This window comes from Hibiscus syriacus, unplaced genomic scaffold, assembly GCF_006381635.1.
Source record: "Hibiscus syriacus cultivar Baekdansim isolate YM2019G1 unplaced genomic scaffold, ASM638163v2 tig00110557_pilon, whole genome shotgun sequence".
Classification (NCBI taxonomy): Eukaryota; Viridiplantae; Streptophyta; class Magnoliopsida; order Malvales; family Malvaceae; genus Hibiscus; species Hibiscus syriacus.
The window spans coordinates 1,888,120-1,904,585 of NW_024062780.1; the positions used below are offsets into that span (position 1 = coordinate 1,888,120).

The 16,466-nt window shown below is 33.4% G+C and overlaps 2 protein-coding genes and 1 pseudogene across 3 annotated transcripts; all 3 read left to right on the forward strand.

Annotated features, from left to right (window-relative positions):
* The first annotated feature begins 4,483 nt into the window (after positions 1-4,483).
* Positions 4,484-6,074, forward strand: LOC120132034 (BURP domain protein RD22-like). 2 transcript variants are annotated; one of them, XM_039148887.1, is made up of 5 exons: positions 4,484-4,554; positions 4,642-4,747; positions 4,850-4,875; positions 4,939-4,980; positions 5,127-6,074. In XM_039148887.1, the coding sequence occupies exons 1-5, from the start codon at positions 4,519-4,521 to the stop codon at positions 5,919-5,921; spliced, it is 1,005 nt and encodes a 334-aa protein (XP_039004818.1). In that variant the 5' UTR covers positions 4,484-4,518; the 3' UTR covers positions 5,922-6,074. The 2 variants fall into 2 exon arrangements, with proteins under 2 accessions (XP_039004818.1, XP_039004817.1); XM_039148886.1 differs by having other exon boundaries at positions 4,850-4,980.
* Positions 6,075-8,484: 2,410 nt separating this feature from the next.
* LOC120132114 lies at positions 8,485-11,938 on the forward strand (annotated as a pseudogene).
* A 3,229-nt stretch (positions 11,939-15,167) lies between these two features.
* LOC120132115 lies at positions 15,168-15,482 on the forward strand. Its single transcript, XM_039148938.1, has one exon. The coding sequence runs from the start codon at positions 15,168-15,170 to the stop codon at positions 15,480-15,482; it is 315 nt and encodes a 104-aa protein (XP_039004869.1).
* The last annotated feature ends 984 nt before the right edge of the window (positions 15,483-16,466 follow it).

The following is a 16,466-nucleotide window of genomic DNA, read 5'->3' on the forward strand; positions in this document are numbered from 1 at the left end:
TAGGGATGAAATCAGAATATTGAAAAGTGTAGGGACCAATTTAAAATGAGAATCATACTTTGAGGACATGTGATAGAATTAACTCGTATTTTGCAATGCTGCTTGATATTATAATTGGGAATGGATTTGGAAAGAAGAAAGTGGTGTTTTGGCATAAATGGTTGTAGAACTAGAAAGTAGAAATACCTGAGGAAAAGCAAAGGCCTAGTGGTTATTTAAAACATGATTCATGAGTTTGCTTTAATCATTTTTCCTCCCAATAATAAGAGTTTTACAGCTCCCTAATGATGATTACTATCTAATAAAGATGATGTCACCTTAAAACCGCCCCACCTGTGTTGGTTTGCCAAAAACATTTCTAAAAACAATAATGACTTTATCATCTCAAATTGCAAAAATTAATAATAATTTTCGTCTCATTTTTGGCGAGATGAATATTTATATATTTTTACGTGTAAATAAGAAGTGTACAACTATTTTAAAATTATTTTAAAATTAATAGATGTAATTCACTGATACCATAAATAATGTAACTATAAAATAATTTCTCCCCAATTGCAGTGCTGAATCAAAAGAGGGTGGATGACACAAATCCCCACCAAAGCAAATGGTATTAAAACAAACAGGGTCTTGATGAAAAACACTTTGAGATGCAATTTTTGTACATTTTAATACATAAATTTTTAATTTTTTTAAAATCATATATAATATTTAGTTTTTGCTTTAGTACATCGTCATTAAACACTTAAAGGCACTATATTTTTATGGGTAAATTATATTATTCATCACTGGACTATTTTTTCACTCATATTTTGATACTGATGTTTAAAACTTTTCAATTTAACTACTTAACTTTCAAATTATTTCTATCTTAATCGCTCTATTTTATTTTATTAATAATTTGTGTGACATTACATTTTTTATTATTATTTTATTAATAGATAATTAAAAAAATAAATTTGAAAGTTAGAATGATTAAATTATAAGTAATTTGAAAGTTAAGTAATTAAATTAAAAAATTAAACTTTAGTTATCAAAATTGGAGTGAGAAGATAATTGAGTGATGGATGATACAATTTACCCATAAAAATGGTGCCACAAGTAAATCACCTGTCAAGTTTTTAACGGTGAGGTATTAAAACGAAACAAAAACTAAACGTTATGTATGATTTTTTTTAATAAATTGAAAGTTTACATACTAAAGCAGACTAAACTGATAATTTAGGTAGTAAACACATAATTTATCTAAAAATATAATAGAGAAAAAGATAATTTTGCTGAAAAAGTATGATGGTTTCATATGCATACATGAATGTGTTCTTTTACGAGTTTTATGTCTATTTTATGACACGAATCAACTTGCCTCAATGGTTAAAGGAAATGTTATTATTTTTAGAGGTCACAAATTTAAGCATCAACAATTGTATCAGGGTGATTAAGAGTATTTAAAAATTAAAACAAATATTACTTAATAATTAACTTAGCTTAATAAAAAGAAAAGTCTATTTTATGATAATTTATGTACGAGATTCTTAATTATTTTTCTCAACAATTTATATAACAAATGAGAAAGTTAATCTCCATTTCAGAAAAAATAGTTTTTTTGATATCTTATCTAAGAAGTATTTATGAAAAATTTGTATAAAAATATTAAAAATAAATAAATATCACTTTAAAAATATTAATATTATAATTTAAATTTTCTAATTTCGCTATTTACCTCCAATATATTTATTATTCATAATCTAATTCTAGATATCCCTTTCTGCTCCTCCTAAAGCTACGGTTTAAACTTTAAAGTAGGAATTGGCATAGACCGGGTCGAGGTGTATTTTTAGTCAATCTGATCCGATCGAAAAATATATATCATTTATTCAAAATTTGACCTGACTTGAATTTAGGGGTGACTTCATCCAACTCGATTTTTAAGATAAAACTCAAACCTAACCCGACTCGATCCGAAATAAATATATTTATAAAAAAATATTATTTTTATTCAATAAAATATGGTTCTATATAAAAAAAACAATAATATATACAAAGTTATTATTGTAATTATCTTTAATATATAAGATACATTTAGATTATTTTTTAGTCGGGTCAAATATTTTTCACTCTAAATTCGAATCTAAGACAAATATATTTTCTAAAAAACTTGACTCGATTTAACTCAATTTCTTTTAAAATTCGACATGATTAGATAGAATTAAATCGAAATTCATCAAGTTCGACTCTAGTGAACATCCCTAATCCAGAGGATATTATTCTTTGGGTTTTTTCAATATTAGATTGAAAGCCGACGGTATAGATCAATTTTCCAAAGGCCGAAAGGGACAAACGCTTGGCCTAGGCCTAAAAGAATATACTGTCGAAAAGTGGCTTCTAGAATCTAACCTTTAAGTCTCTAGTCTAACCTCTAACTTCTAATTCCGATGTAAACAAGTCTACGGTTTAATAGTGCAAGGGCGGTGCACGGCATTTCATTTTGTTGGTGGGAGAGATTTATTAAAGGAAGCTTTACATTATATTATTTTTGAATTAAATATACTTTTATTATTTAAATTAAATATTTTCCCCTCATTTGGTACTTAAAAATAGTTCTAAAACTGATATATAAATTATGTACCTTCATCTAAGTTAATACCTAAATTTTTTTATTCACATATTAGTACATTAATTTTAATACCATCCATTATTTTGATAATTTAATTAATTATTTTAATTTTTTAATATTGTGATAATATAAAATTATTGTTTGTATCAATGATATATACATATCTATATATATTGAATTACTCATTGTTATATGATATATTTATTGACAATTCAGATCGGATTTTATAGATGCCTATTATGGGGGGTGATCGGCCCTCATAACCTAGTTTGCTCCATACACAAACACCATGGTTCGAACCCTTAACATTGCTTAAGGAATCTGAAGTCATATTTCATTAAATCAATTGGTTGTTGGGTTATCACATATTCTTTTTAAAATATGTTTAAGTAATTAAAATTCATAATAGTTAGGTATGATTGTAATTACTGTGGTAATAATTATATTTTATACAACTATATTATTTTAGATTTTTTTTATTAATTATCTAATTTCACGCTGTCTAAAATTTTATAATTGTGCACTGTCTAAATTTTTTAATATAACTTCTTAAGTTCGCACCCCTAATATAAATTTATGTGCCCGTCCTTGTATATAACTATTTTAAGCATCTAAACTATTTTTTTCTCAAAATAAGTCCTTAAACTATGACTATTTTTTTGCTTTTAATCTCTTAAACTGTTTTATTAGTCAAAACAAGTACATAATTTTATATGATATGTCAATGTCTTATTGATCAAAAAAATATTTTTATAACTAAAAAATGATAGAACCTAAAATGGTTAAATATAATAGTTTAAGGGTTTAATTTGACCAAAAAATAGTTTAAGAGCTTAAAGCAAAAAAAAAAGGTGTAGTTTGAGTACTTATTTTTTTAATTTAAATATATGGTTAACGCCTATATAAAAAATTTAAGAAATACAAAATTATAAATTTATTAACAAAAAAAAGAAAAATTAAACTGAAATGTAAAATTTCCAACAACATAATTATCCAAGCACTGAGTCAGTCCATCCTTCGTAATAATAAAATATCTCCCAAACAGGTTATCATAAACGCTTATCACCGACGGGCAGCCATCTTTCACAGTTCTATCTAAAAGACACTGGTGTAAATGCAAACAGAGGGGGCGAAAGGCTCACCTCATTGCCTCCTTACATTCTCTATCCGTCTCAAATAATGTGAAGGTTTTATATTTAAAATGAGTTGTTTAAAATATTTTATATTATAAATTAATTTGTTAAATTTAAAATTATAAGGGATCTACGAATTTTTATATCAAAATTCATATGAAAAATGATTAAAAATACTGTCAAAATCAATTCGTTTACAACTTTCTATGTTATTTTCTCGAGAATCAAATGAAAAGTTTATTTTCCCTTCGAACATAAATATCATTAGGTCACAAATATTATACATGGATGGACCTAAATGACATTCATGTCTAAAATCTCTAAATTTTAAAAACTCGCGAGTAATTTAAAAATATAATATATTAATATTTTATTTTTTAAAAATAAATTATTAATAATATTAATATTTATGTGATAGTTTTTTTAGAAAAATACAGTATAAAGTTTTTATGCATTTAAGGTTTATATAATCAGGTTTGAGTTTGAGTTTCGATGGAATTAAGTTTAATTTTTTTTTTCATTTCAAGCTTTTACGAACTTCACTTCATGATTTCAAATTCGAGTGAAACTTAAAAATATTATGCTCACGAAATTTTAAGCCGAATATAACTCATTTTTTTGAGTTTTTGAGTCGAGTTAGGTCAGCATTTACTTCCCTACTTGTCCGAAAACTCCTGGTTCATATCTCATTATAAATGTGAACCAGTTTTACCCTACTTTCCATTCCTATGCAACACTTTCTTTTTTTAGAATTATTTTGCTCGGATATCGATGAAGGTTCTCTCGCCGGTTCTTGCATTCCTAGCAGTAAGTTTTCCGATTGCATGTGATTGCTGCTTCTTGTGTGTTTTTTATGTTACCTGAACTTTTCTTGTTTGTTGTGTGTTTTTGCAGCTTGCTGCGGTGGCAAGCCATGCGGCTCTCACACCTGAGCAGTATTGGAACAATAAGCTGCCGGATACTCCGATGCCGAAGGTTGTCCAAGAAATTCTACATCCCGGTGAGTGTTCAATGCCCTAATGGTTATTTTTCTTCAAATCATTTTACTCACCATGGATGAGTAAATATGATGACTGATGCATTCATTTCGGTGTATTTGCATAATTGTTAGGGGAGAAAAGTACGTCTGTGAATGTAGGAGGTGGTGGTGTAAACGTCAATACAGGGAAAGGGAAGCCTGGGGGTACCGCCGTGAACGTCGGAAAGGGCGGAGTACATGTGAACACCGGGAAAGGAAAGCCAGGTGGTGGCACTCACGTGAATGTCGGAAAGGGCGGAGTTGGAGTGAACACCGGGAAAGGAAAGCCAGGGGGCGGCGGCACTCACGTAAATGTCGGAAAGGGCGGAGTTGGAGTGAACACCGGGAAAAAAAACCAGGCGGCGGTGGCAGTCATGTGAGCGTCGGCGGCAAAGGCGGAGGAGTATCTGTAAACACTGGGCACAAGGGAAAGCCGCCAGTAAACGTTCACGTTTCACCGTTTATTTACAATTATGCAGCCACCGAGACTCAAATCCACGACGACCCGAACGTGGCACTTTTCTTTTTGGAAAAAGACATGCACCCCGGTGCAACGATGACCCTGCATTTCAATCAAAACACACAGAAATCAACCTTCTTACCTTACCAAATATCCCAAACGATACCGTTTTCATCAGACAAGTTGCCAGAAATCTTCACCAAATTCTCAGTAAAATCCGGATCGGAAGAGGCAGAGACAATGAAGAACACGATCAAGGAGTGCGAAAAGCCATCGATCCTAGGAGAAGAAAAATACTGCGCAACCTCACTTGAATCAATGATCGACTTCACCACTTCCAAGCTCGGGAAAATCGGCCAGGCAGTCTCAACAGAGGTGGAAAAACAAACCCCAAAGCAGAAATTCAAAATATCCGCCGGAGTAGAGAGAATCGCAGGCGACAAAGCCGTGGTATGCCACAAGCAGAATTATGCGTACGCCGTGTTCTACTGCCATAAATCGGAAACAACCAGGGCTTACACGGTTCCTTTGAACGGTGCCGACGGAACAAAAGCCAAAGCAGTCGCAGTTTGCCACACGGATACATCGGCATGGAACCCAAAGCATTTGGCTTTTCAAGTCCTCAAGGTTGAGCCAGGAACCGTTCCCATCTGCCATTTCCTTCCTCAGGATCACATTGTTTGGGTCCCAAAGTAGAATCCTGAAGAGTAGAGCCCTTTAGTGTGCATTAAAACAGCTTAAAGAAATATCCATGGATCATGTTCTTAGTAATGGATAAAATGATAGTATTACTTATTGTAACGTAGTGGTTTGGTGATAAATCTATTAGAACATCATGGTTTTTTGTTTGTGTTTGGTAGATATGAGAATTTTCTTAACGGATTGTTCATGCCGTGAATCTCCATGGATTTTAACTTGGTAATTCATTAAATCTTATAGTAGTTCGACAAATTTAATAATATTTTTTTTTTAAATTTCAATAAGGTTTAATTCTAAAATAAGTGCTAAAACTATAAACTTTTTTACGTATAGGTGTCTTGACTATTTTTGAATGATTTCAGTGCATAACGTTACAAACGTTATCACTTTAGGTGGCCGGGTCATAAACAACATTAATTTTCTCTATTAAGTGACATTGTCACCCTAGGTAATTTTATTTAAAAATACATTTTAAAAAACTAAAGTTTTCAAAAATCTTAAAAACCTCCCCCAAACTTTTGAAAACCCTAATCTAGTCCCCATACCCATGTTCGTCATCGTCGTCATCATTGATTGGAATTCTATCTTGTCAATCCTCCACCGAAGACCAGTTATCCAATGAACAACCGCCATAACAACAATCGAAGACCCCTAAAATTATGATGAAATCGCGACAAAATCTACATTGTCTACCTTGACGAAATGGCGACGAACGTGATGAAACGACGACCATCGCGACTCCACATTTTCGTCTGACTACGAAGATGGCAAAGATGGTGTTGAAGGCGATAGCCGTGGCCGAAAATGGAGGTGGAGTTAAGGTTAGGGTTAAGATTTAAGGATTATAGGGCTTTTTTGTAATTTTAGAAAAATAACATTTTTATAAATATAATAATTTTTGTTTTTAAAATTATTTCAAAATTATCTAATTGTGACACCTGCTTATCAACGGAATTCTTTGACGGCCATTACATCTCGACCACCTAAAGTGGTAATATAACACTAGGCACTAGGATTATTCAAGAAAGACTTGAACGTAAAAAAGGTGTCCAATATGTCTTTTTTCTCCAGTTTAATGACTAATATTTAATTCTGTAACTCAGTTTAGGTTTAACAGTAACGAACTATTAATGAATACAATTGTTAAATGTCACCTACATTTATTTAATATTAAAAAATAAATTTTATAATTAAAATAATAATAAATTAATTAATTCCCTCTCATTAGTCATCCCCTCCCATTCTCTCTCTCTCTTCTACCCGTTTCTATGTCTAAATTGCGAGCTGAACCTGACAAATAAGTGTTCAATGGGTCAACCTGCAGTTCAAAACAACCATTGATACTTTCATTCCAAGAATCATTTCCGAACTAATTGCAGCAACAAATGGAAACAGATGAAGCAACTCATAGCTTTACATAACCTGTCTCGACTGGATTCGCAACTGAAAATCGGTTGTTTTACGGGAACTTGATGCTGTACAATCTGAGGACCGGTTGTTTTACGGAACCTTGAAGCTGTACAATCTGAGGACTTTGCACCGTCTCATCTTCAAACTGGAATACATATCTTGGATCTGGATCTAGTTTCACTCTCAAATGAAGTTCAACTCTTGGTTTTCCATTCTCATGTTTGATTTTACCGATCCATCCATTGAAAAGAATCACTGGCTTCCCTTCACCCCATCCTGGGCCTACAGCCAACTTGAATGTCCCGATCTGATGTCTCTTGACTCCGACACAAAAACGCGTCCCCTTCCTCCTCGTGAAGACAGTGATCTCAAGATAAGCATGGTGGTTGTAAAAACAAGAAGGGGAAGGGGAAGGCGAGGGAGTTAATTAATTTATTATTATTTTAATTATAAAATTAATTTTTTTTAATATTAAATAAATTTCAAATTGTATTAAACGGTTGAAATTAATAGTCTGGTCACTGCGACCCAAACTGAATTATGGAATAAAATATTAGACACTAAACTTAAACAAAAAAAACGTTAGACACTAAATTAACAAAAATATACGTTGAACACCTATTTATAGAAAACGCTATAATTTAGACACTTAATTTATAATATTAAACCTTTGAATAATTAAAATAATTATTTAAACATACTACAATGATCTCTTATTTATTTTATTAAAAAAGAAATTAAATATTTGATTATTACTCTCTCATACTCCTTCCTATATGAGGGTAAAAAGGAACTTTGAAAGAAAATCGATGGACCCTTGGTTCACTTCCATCTCCGTATTTCTTTTATTCTGTCTAAAAATAGAACTTTGTAGACAATGAAGGCGGTTAAAAACTCGCAAGTTGGTCTTTTTCTAATAAAAAATGATGTAAGATTCGCTTCTATAATGAATTATAAGTAGAAGACATCTGGCTTTGGCATCTAGTTGTTGTAACGCGTGGGCGATTCGTATTCTAAAATAATTATAGTTTAAAGAATGAAATTCGATCATTTAAAAGTTTAGAAAATAATTTAAAATAAAAATTATACTTTAAGGACATATGCTGTAATTAACTCTTGTTTTATTTATTTATTTTTATAGAAAATGTAAATGTTACCTTCCAAGGAACGGAAATGGTTAATGAAAGAAGCGGTTGCAGCTGCTCAATCTGGCTATGCGAATTCCTTGAAGAACACTGGAGCTGCCTTGAGTGACTATGGCCATGGAGAAGCTGAAGTCCCTCTCCTGAACCCTGATCATATCCCTCCTCTTGACTCTACTCCTCAACCGCCTCCACCGCCTCCAATGATGGACAGTCTCCCTCCACTGCCACCGCTTCCTAACTTCACCCCTAACCCCGTTCCCATCAAACGCTCCGTTAGTATGCCCGCAATGCCCGTCGAGAGTCGAAAGGAGTTTGATGCTTCCTTCGCTATAGAAGAACAAGAAGAGGAGGATGAGGAGGAAGATGATGATGATGAAGAAGAACATCGTGATAGAAATGATGATGATGATAATAATAATAAGGAATATTTCAGAAACGAGTCAAGAGGGCCTCGTAGGGAGGAGGTAACTCCCACAAGGACTCCTGAGAACAACAACGTGGACCACCACTGATGTAGAGGGATCCGAGACAGATGATGCTGAGCTGTCAGATTGCACCTTGATGGCGCTGAGATACCATGAGTTGGCAAATCAACGCAAAGACGGGAATTGATTGTGATATGTTCTTCATTGGGGTCGTTTTAAGTGTGCTTCAGTCTTTTGACTATAACTTTGGCTACGGGTGTCAGAATCGCGCATAAAACCCCAATCCGGAAAGCTCTTTTCGACGCGCATGCTGTCCACATGAAACTACGCTCCATGTGACCTTTTTTTCGATCTCAAATTCTGTCGTTTTTCCTCTGAATCACTATATTTAGATATTTTTTACTATTTATAGTAATATTTCGATTGTCAATTTGGAAGTCATTTTAAATCCGATTTCGGTCGGATTTTTTGCAGATTGCTTATTTTATTTTGAATTTCAATTTAGAGTGCTTTTCGGGATTTTACTATTTTTTGGTAAAATTTCGATAAATAATATTTTTGGCTATAACAGTCCGGCTTGTGGACTGATTTTGGGAGTTTTGATTTTATACTATTTTATTAAACTCTAGAGACTTTTTTCTCTGGTTTTTGGACGAATTTTCTCTTGTGAATCATCTGTTGGAACTAGTCTACAGGATAATCGTTATTCTGTCTGGCGTCAACCACCCGCCGTTGATGCCCGAAGCTAAAAACGTGGCCTGTGATTACTTCTTCATGGTTGACGATAGCATGCCGGGTCCGAGCTTGGATTTGGACGACGACGATAACGAATGCGCTAGTACAAATGTTGATTCTTTAGAGAACAATGTCAGTGATGTGGGGTTTAGCGACCACGGCGGAGTTGATAGTGAGATTGAGCCAAAGAAGCTGGAGAAGGCGGCGATGGACGTGATGATGGAAAAGGGAAGCAGCATGTGCATATTGAGCATTCTAAAACGGCTCCGGCAGATTTGAGGAGAATGGCGAAGGCCGTTTCTGGTGTGAATTTGATGGAGGTTTTGAATGAGATTGATGATCATTTCTTGAAAGCTTCAGAGAGTGCTCAGGAGGTTTCCAAGATACTGGAAACCACAAGGTTGCATTATCATTCCAATTTCGCTGATAATCGAGGATTGAAGCTTGAAGCATGTTTAGATCTGGAAAAGCAAAAAGATTGTATTTTTAATGGGATTTTTTTACAATTAGATCTTATCGTCCTTTAGCTTCACGCTGGAATCTGGCCTTGACCATAGATCTTTCTACTTTCTTCTAATTGCTTAAAATTCGAAAGGGTAAATGGTCATCATGTTCTTGGTCGAAAACCGCACAAAGTTAACGAACAGTTCTATGTTGGATTGAGATTTGAGAATGTGTGTTCATATTGTGGACATAGATTGATAATTTTCGTGATCCTGCTGATTGTAGGACATACCGATCATTCCGAAAGAGTACTGCGTGTCATTACATGGAATAGGTCGGTAAGAGGAACGACGAATGGTGAAAACAGAAAGGGTGAATTTGATTCTGAAGAGTGTGAGACTCATGCCAATATTCTGGAGAAGTTGCTAGCATGGGAGAAGAAACTTTATGAGGAAGTGAAGGTGCATATTTTTATACTGGCTTATTGTTTACTCCGTTAGACTTATACGGCAAGCTACTTGCCGTCACCGTCTTTATTGCTTCCTTGACTAGCACGATTCTCTAGTTCCCTTTTATAATCCACTGCAAAACACCTTTCTGCTAATTGTTTTAATCATAATATTGTTAAGCTTTGATGTTCTTATGAAAATTTGGTCCTTGTTTGTATAGCAAGGGGAGCTGGTGAAGCTCGAGTACAAAAGGAAGCTTGCTTCGTTAAACAAGCAGAAGAAACATGGAGCTAGTGCTGAATCGTTGGAAAGAACAAAAGCGGCTGTAAGTCATTTACACACGAGATACATAGTTGACATGCAGTCCATGGATTCAACAGTGGTTAACCGAATTCGTGATGAGCAGTTGTATCATAAACTTTTTATCCTCGTCGACTGGTAAGTTTTAGTATGAACATATCGAGAAAGCCGAATGAGATTATGCTTTATTTTGTATCTGGTATCCGTCTTTATTAGCCTTTACCAAATTGATTGTGTTGCTGGTGCATGTTGAACTAAGAAACCAATTTATCACCATTCAGCCTTGACTTCTAATTTGCAGGATGGCTAACACGTGGGCAAGAATGTGAATACATCATGATAGCCAGCTCAAGATTGTCGAAAAGCTCAAATCTCTCGACATTGCCTTCGCCTCCAAAGAAACGACAAAGCACCACCACGAGCGCACTATCCAGCTTCATGATGTTGTTCAAGAATGGCATTCGCAATTCGATAAGCTTGTCACTAATCAAAAGCAATACATTCAAGCTCTCTACAACTAGTTAAAGTTAAATCTCATCCCTATTGAGAGCAGCTCGAAAGAGAAAGTCTCGTCTCCTCCGTGAGCGCAGAATCCAACTATCAAAACACTCCTTCAGACGTGGTATGATGGTCTGGAAAAGCTTCCCGACGAGGTAGCTAAATCTGCTACTTCTTCATTTGCTGCTGTGATAAAAACCATAATCATTCATCAAGAAGAAGAGATGAAGCTAAAAGAGAGGTGCGAGGACACCCGAAAGGAATTTTTGCGAAAGAACCAGGCATATGAGGAATGGTATCATAAGCATAATCAAAGGCGATCCGTGTCGGATGGAACAGATGCAGAAAGAGGTGAAGATGAAATGCAAAGGACGAGGCCATGTCTGAGAAGCAATTTGCAGTTGAGAGCTTGAAGAAGAGGTTGGAAGAGGAAGTTGAAGCTCATGAAAAACACTGCATTCATGTGAGAGAAATCTTTGGGAAGTCTTAAAATCCGACTGCCAGATCTATTCCAGGCCATGTCGGACTATTCCCGTGCCTGCTCCGATTCTTGTGAGAAATTAAGGACTGTCATCCAATGACAAAAACCAAATAATTCTCCCTCATGATAGACTCAGCCCTGTTTTGCTAATTATCAGCTTATGTAACTTGGTGAAGTGCAGTTTTTGGCAATGCAGTGCAGCAATGTGTTATTATCTGTGTGCAAAAGAATCGGTGCTAATTTTAGTAATTCCATTACCATATAAGGATAGGGATATGATGTGGCACCTGAAAAGATAGGCACATGACATAATTTGGTATATGTGTAACAACACATGATCGTGACGTGTAACCCAGTTTCATCAAATTTAAATTTAAATTTGATAATAAGCGCTTAAATACCCTACAATTGTTGGTGCTTGAATCTGAGACCTCTAGGGATAAAAATCATCTCTTTAACTAATAAAGACACTTAATTCGTGCTAAAATAATATTATATTTGCTTAACTGATTTAAATTCTTTTATATTTTATAATTGAAATTGTTGAATCCTCATTTAAATGGTTATTTTTTTCCTGCTATTATATCATTAACAATATTATAAGATAAATAAAAATTGTTGTAATTGATTAATCAATGAAGCATTTGGTCTAACGGTTGCACTCTATTTCCAACCTAGGAACTTAGATCAATCATATTTAATCAAATCGTGATGTCATAATCTTTTATTAACACATCAGATAGCTTGATTGAAATCAGTTAAATAATTATATTATCATATTCTTAAAATTAAAAATATGATAGATCATTTAAGTAATTTACGCTAAATTTAATGAAAAATAATGTGGGGGCAAAAATTAAAAAAATATCCCGTAAAATGGTAAGTTGTTTTTTATTTCTATATTAATATACATCAACATAAAATCACACGTTATTCGTTTGTCATCAATTTAACAAAACAATTTAACAAAAATAAAAGAATTCAGTGTTAAATGGGGTAGTTCATCCAATTTGGGTTTTACTGGACTGAAGTTAAGGGTCATGCTAAATGTATTTTTTTTGAATTAATCACTGATATCCGATCTATTAACCGACAAATCCAGATCGGGAACTGCAGAGGTGAGAGCGACCCTCCCAACCCAGTTTACTTCATTTGCAAACGTCATGATTCAAACCCCTAACCTTGCTTAAGAGACCTAATGCCTCATTCTACTAGACCAACTGGTTATTGGTGCTAAATGTATTCTAATATGTTGTAGTTATAGTTTGAAAATTTTACAGATATCAAATTTATTTTTGGGTAAAGTATATAAATAGTCCCCCAATTATAGGATATTATTCTGTTGGGTCCTTTGACTACCGAATGTTACAACATGGTCCCTTGACTATAGGGTATTACTTTTTTAGTCCCCCGACTATTAAAAATTACAAAATGATCACTCGACTATTCATTACGTTCCAAATTCGTCCCCTTCTATTAAAATATTGACGACAATGTGAGTTAGATGTCAATATGATGCATGAGATATAATAAAATATGAACCCAGAATCTTAAAGGACTAGCATATCTCAGGCAACAAATTAACGTACAACGCAGATATGCGTTAATTTTTTTAGCGAAAAATGATGAGTTTAGAATATAATGAATAATCAGGTGGCCATTTTGTAACTTTTAATAGTTGATGGACCCAATAAGGCAACATCCAATAATCAGGGATCATTTTGTAACTTTTAATAATCGAATGACTCAATAAAATAATATCCTATAGTTTGGGGGACCATTTGTGTACTTTACCTTCATTTTTTCGTAAGTGTGACTTGTAAGAATTGAGATCCCATCATACAAGAAGTGAAGTGTGATCCAAATGGAACCTTCAAAGTATTATATATACACGGTACGCAGAATTTGAATGCCAAGTGTTAAGATGTTGATAATTATAATAGATTAAGCCTTGTGTTCAACCTAACACAAGTTTAATCAACTATGATAGTGACTTAATGGCTAAAATCTGATGTAATTATACTTTGTAACCAAACTTTTTCAAATTTGGAGACTACAAATACATATTTTTATAATTATAGCACATTGACAAAATCAAACGCCTAGACATTTCTGCCATTGCTTACCATTCTAATTCTAAATCTTATCATTGGAAAAATCCCATCGCCTTCATCTCTCTCAGTATTCATATATATAAAATACAAAAGGTCACTGAAGTATGTACAAACGATCGTTTTGGTCATTAAACTTATAAAAGCTGTAAAACAATCATTAAATTTATCAAACTATTATAAATAATCACTAAATTTATTAAAATTATTTTAGGGTAAATGATGCGTTTAGTACCTAAACTATCATTTTTGTCCGTTTCAGTACCTAAACTTTCAATTTAGTCAAACTCACACCTAAAGTTTAGTTTTTGTTTTATCTTACCCCGTTCAAAATTTAACGTTAAGTTTTGATTTTTTTTTTGAAAGTTTAAGTACTAAATCAGACCAAAACTGATAGTTTAGGAACTAGACACGTTAAGTTTTTAATTGCAATGTACTAAACTGAAATAACAACTAAACATTAGGTATAGTTTAGGTACTAAATGTGTCCTTTACCCCTTATTTTAATATTGTAGTAAATATTTTATAATTGATAGTAAAATTAAATGATTATTTTATAATTTTTAAAACTTCAGCAGCCAAAATAATCATTTGAATATAGGTAAGTGACCTCTATTGTACTTTACCAAAAAATAATCTAGTACCAAAGTGCGAAAATGGCACGCCGCTAGCAAAGCAAGACTCTTTCGGCTGTTACTCTTTTGACTCGTAAAGCTGGAAAACGTGGGATTACCTTTTTAGCCTTAAGCCTAACATTATTTCAATTAATTTCATCATTATCTCTGAACCCAAAACTGTTAATTTCCCCCATTGTATTATTCTTAATTGGTTAAAGTTGCACGAACCGAGGGATCTTAGTTGTAAAATAATTGTTGTTATTTTTTGAGGTTCGGGTTTAAACACCGGGAATGTCGAGGGTGTGAGAGTTCAATGTCAAATGACTGATAGTTATATTTTAACAGATATTACATTATATTTTCCCATATTATTCAAAAAAAAAATATTGGTTAAAGTATCATTTTAAGCAGTCTTTCAATGCAAAATATATATTGACAGCCAAGCCGTTTTTGAGGCCAAATTAGTTGAGTTTAAAACCTTCTCAAAAAACACAACCTCATCAAAAAAACGTATCTGTACTTGGATCATGCATGATTATTATTTATATTATAAAGTCCGTTACAAGCGTTTTATATAAACCCCATCGTCCCATTTTGCACTCGTTTCCTTCATTTTTCTAGCTTGGCCATGGACATCAAAGTGTGGAACAGGCAAAGCTCCATCAGAACCGAGACGATCAAATTAGGCCGGAGCTACACGCAGCGCGGCCAAGACGATCGGTCGAAACCGAAGTGGAGGACGTTTTGGAAGAAGTTCACAAGGAAAAAAATCTTCACGTCTCCGGGTGGATTCCAGGCTTCTTATGATCCGGATGAGTATTCACAGAATTTCGATCAAGGAACCGGGTGGGCCGAACCGGATAATCTGTCTCGGTCCTTCTCGGCTCGGTTTGCTGAGCCGTCTAGGTTCTCCAGGAGGAATGCGTTGCATTCATGTGAGTGAAAAATAATAGGTGTTTAATTGTCTTTTTTTTTTCCCTTTGGTTTGAAAGTTTATAAGAGTTGAGTTATATTAAAGCTCCTGGTTTTGTATATAGGTTTTCTCTTGTTGTTGCAATCATTTTCTTGGTTTAAAATGTTGTTTTTCTAGCAATGATCTTCAATGTGAAACTTTGGCAAATTAATAAATCAATGTTTTAAACCATGTTTGAGTGTTTCCAGACCTTTGTTCTTCCAGTTTGGTCATCCAGTTCTTGGTATTTGGTATTGTACCCCTAATTTATATTTGAGTAAACTACTCATTTAATACCTAAACAATAAGTTTTGACCCATTTTAGTACCTAAACTTTCAACTTTTTCAAAACCATACCTAATGTTTAATTTTTTGTTTCATTTTATTAGTACCCATCATTAAAAATTGAACATGTTTAGTACATAAACTAGAAGTTTTTGTCTGTTTTTGTACTTAAATTTTCATCCCCCAAACAATTTAACGTTAAATTTTGAATGGGGTATTAAAATGAAATAAAAACTGAACTTTAGATATATTTTTAAAAAATTTAATAGTTTAAATATTAAAATGAATCAAAACTGATAGTTTATGTACTAAACACATGTTTACCCTTTATGTTCTCAATGCAAAATGAACACAATAAATCTTTCAAGGGACATAATATTTTAATGTTTTGACGGGTATATGTATTCTGATTATATATGAAATCAAGAGGGAATATTTCAACTTTTACTCTTTGGCCTTTGCTCTACTCACAAGTAGAAGAAGATGCTTTTTGAGAGGCTTCCTCACCTCTCCCTTCTTTACTAGGGCTAGGGGAACTGGGGAAGGCACCACAATGCAAAGCAGAGAGAATCTTACAGTATTTTGTGTTTGTTTTCTGGGTAAACAACGCATTTAGTACTTAATCTGTTTTAGTACATAAATTTTTAATTTTTTTAAAATCATATCTAACATTTAGTTTTTTTTTTCATT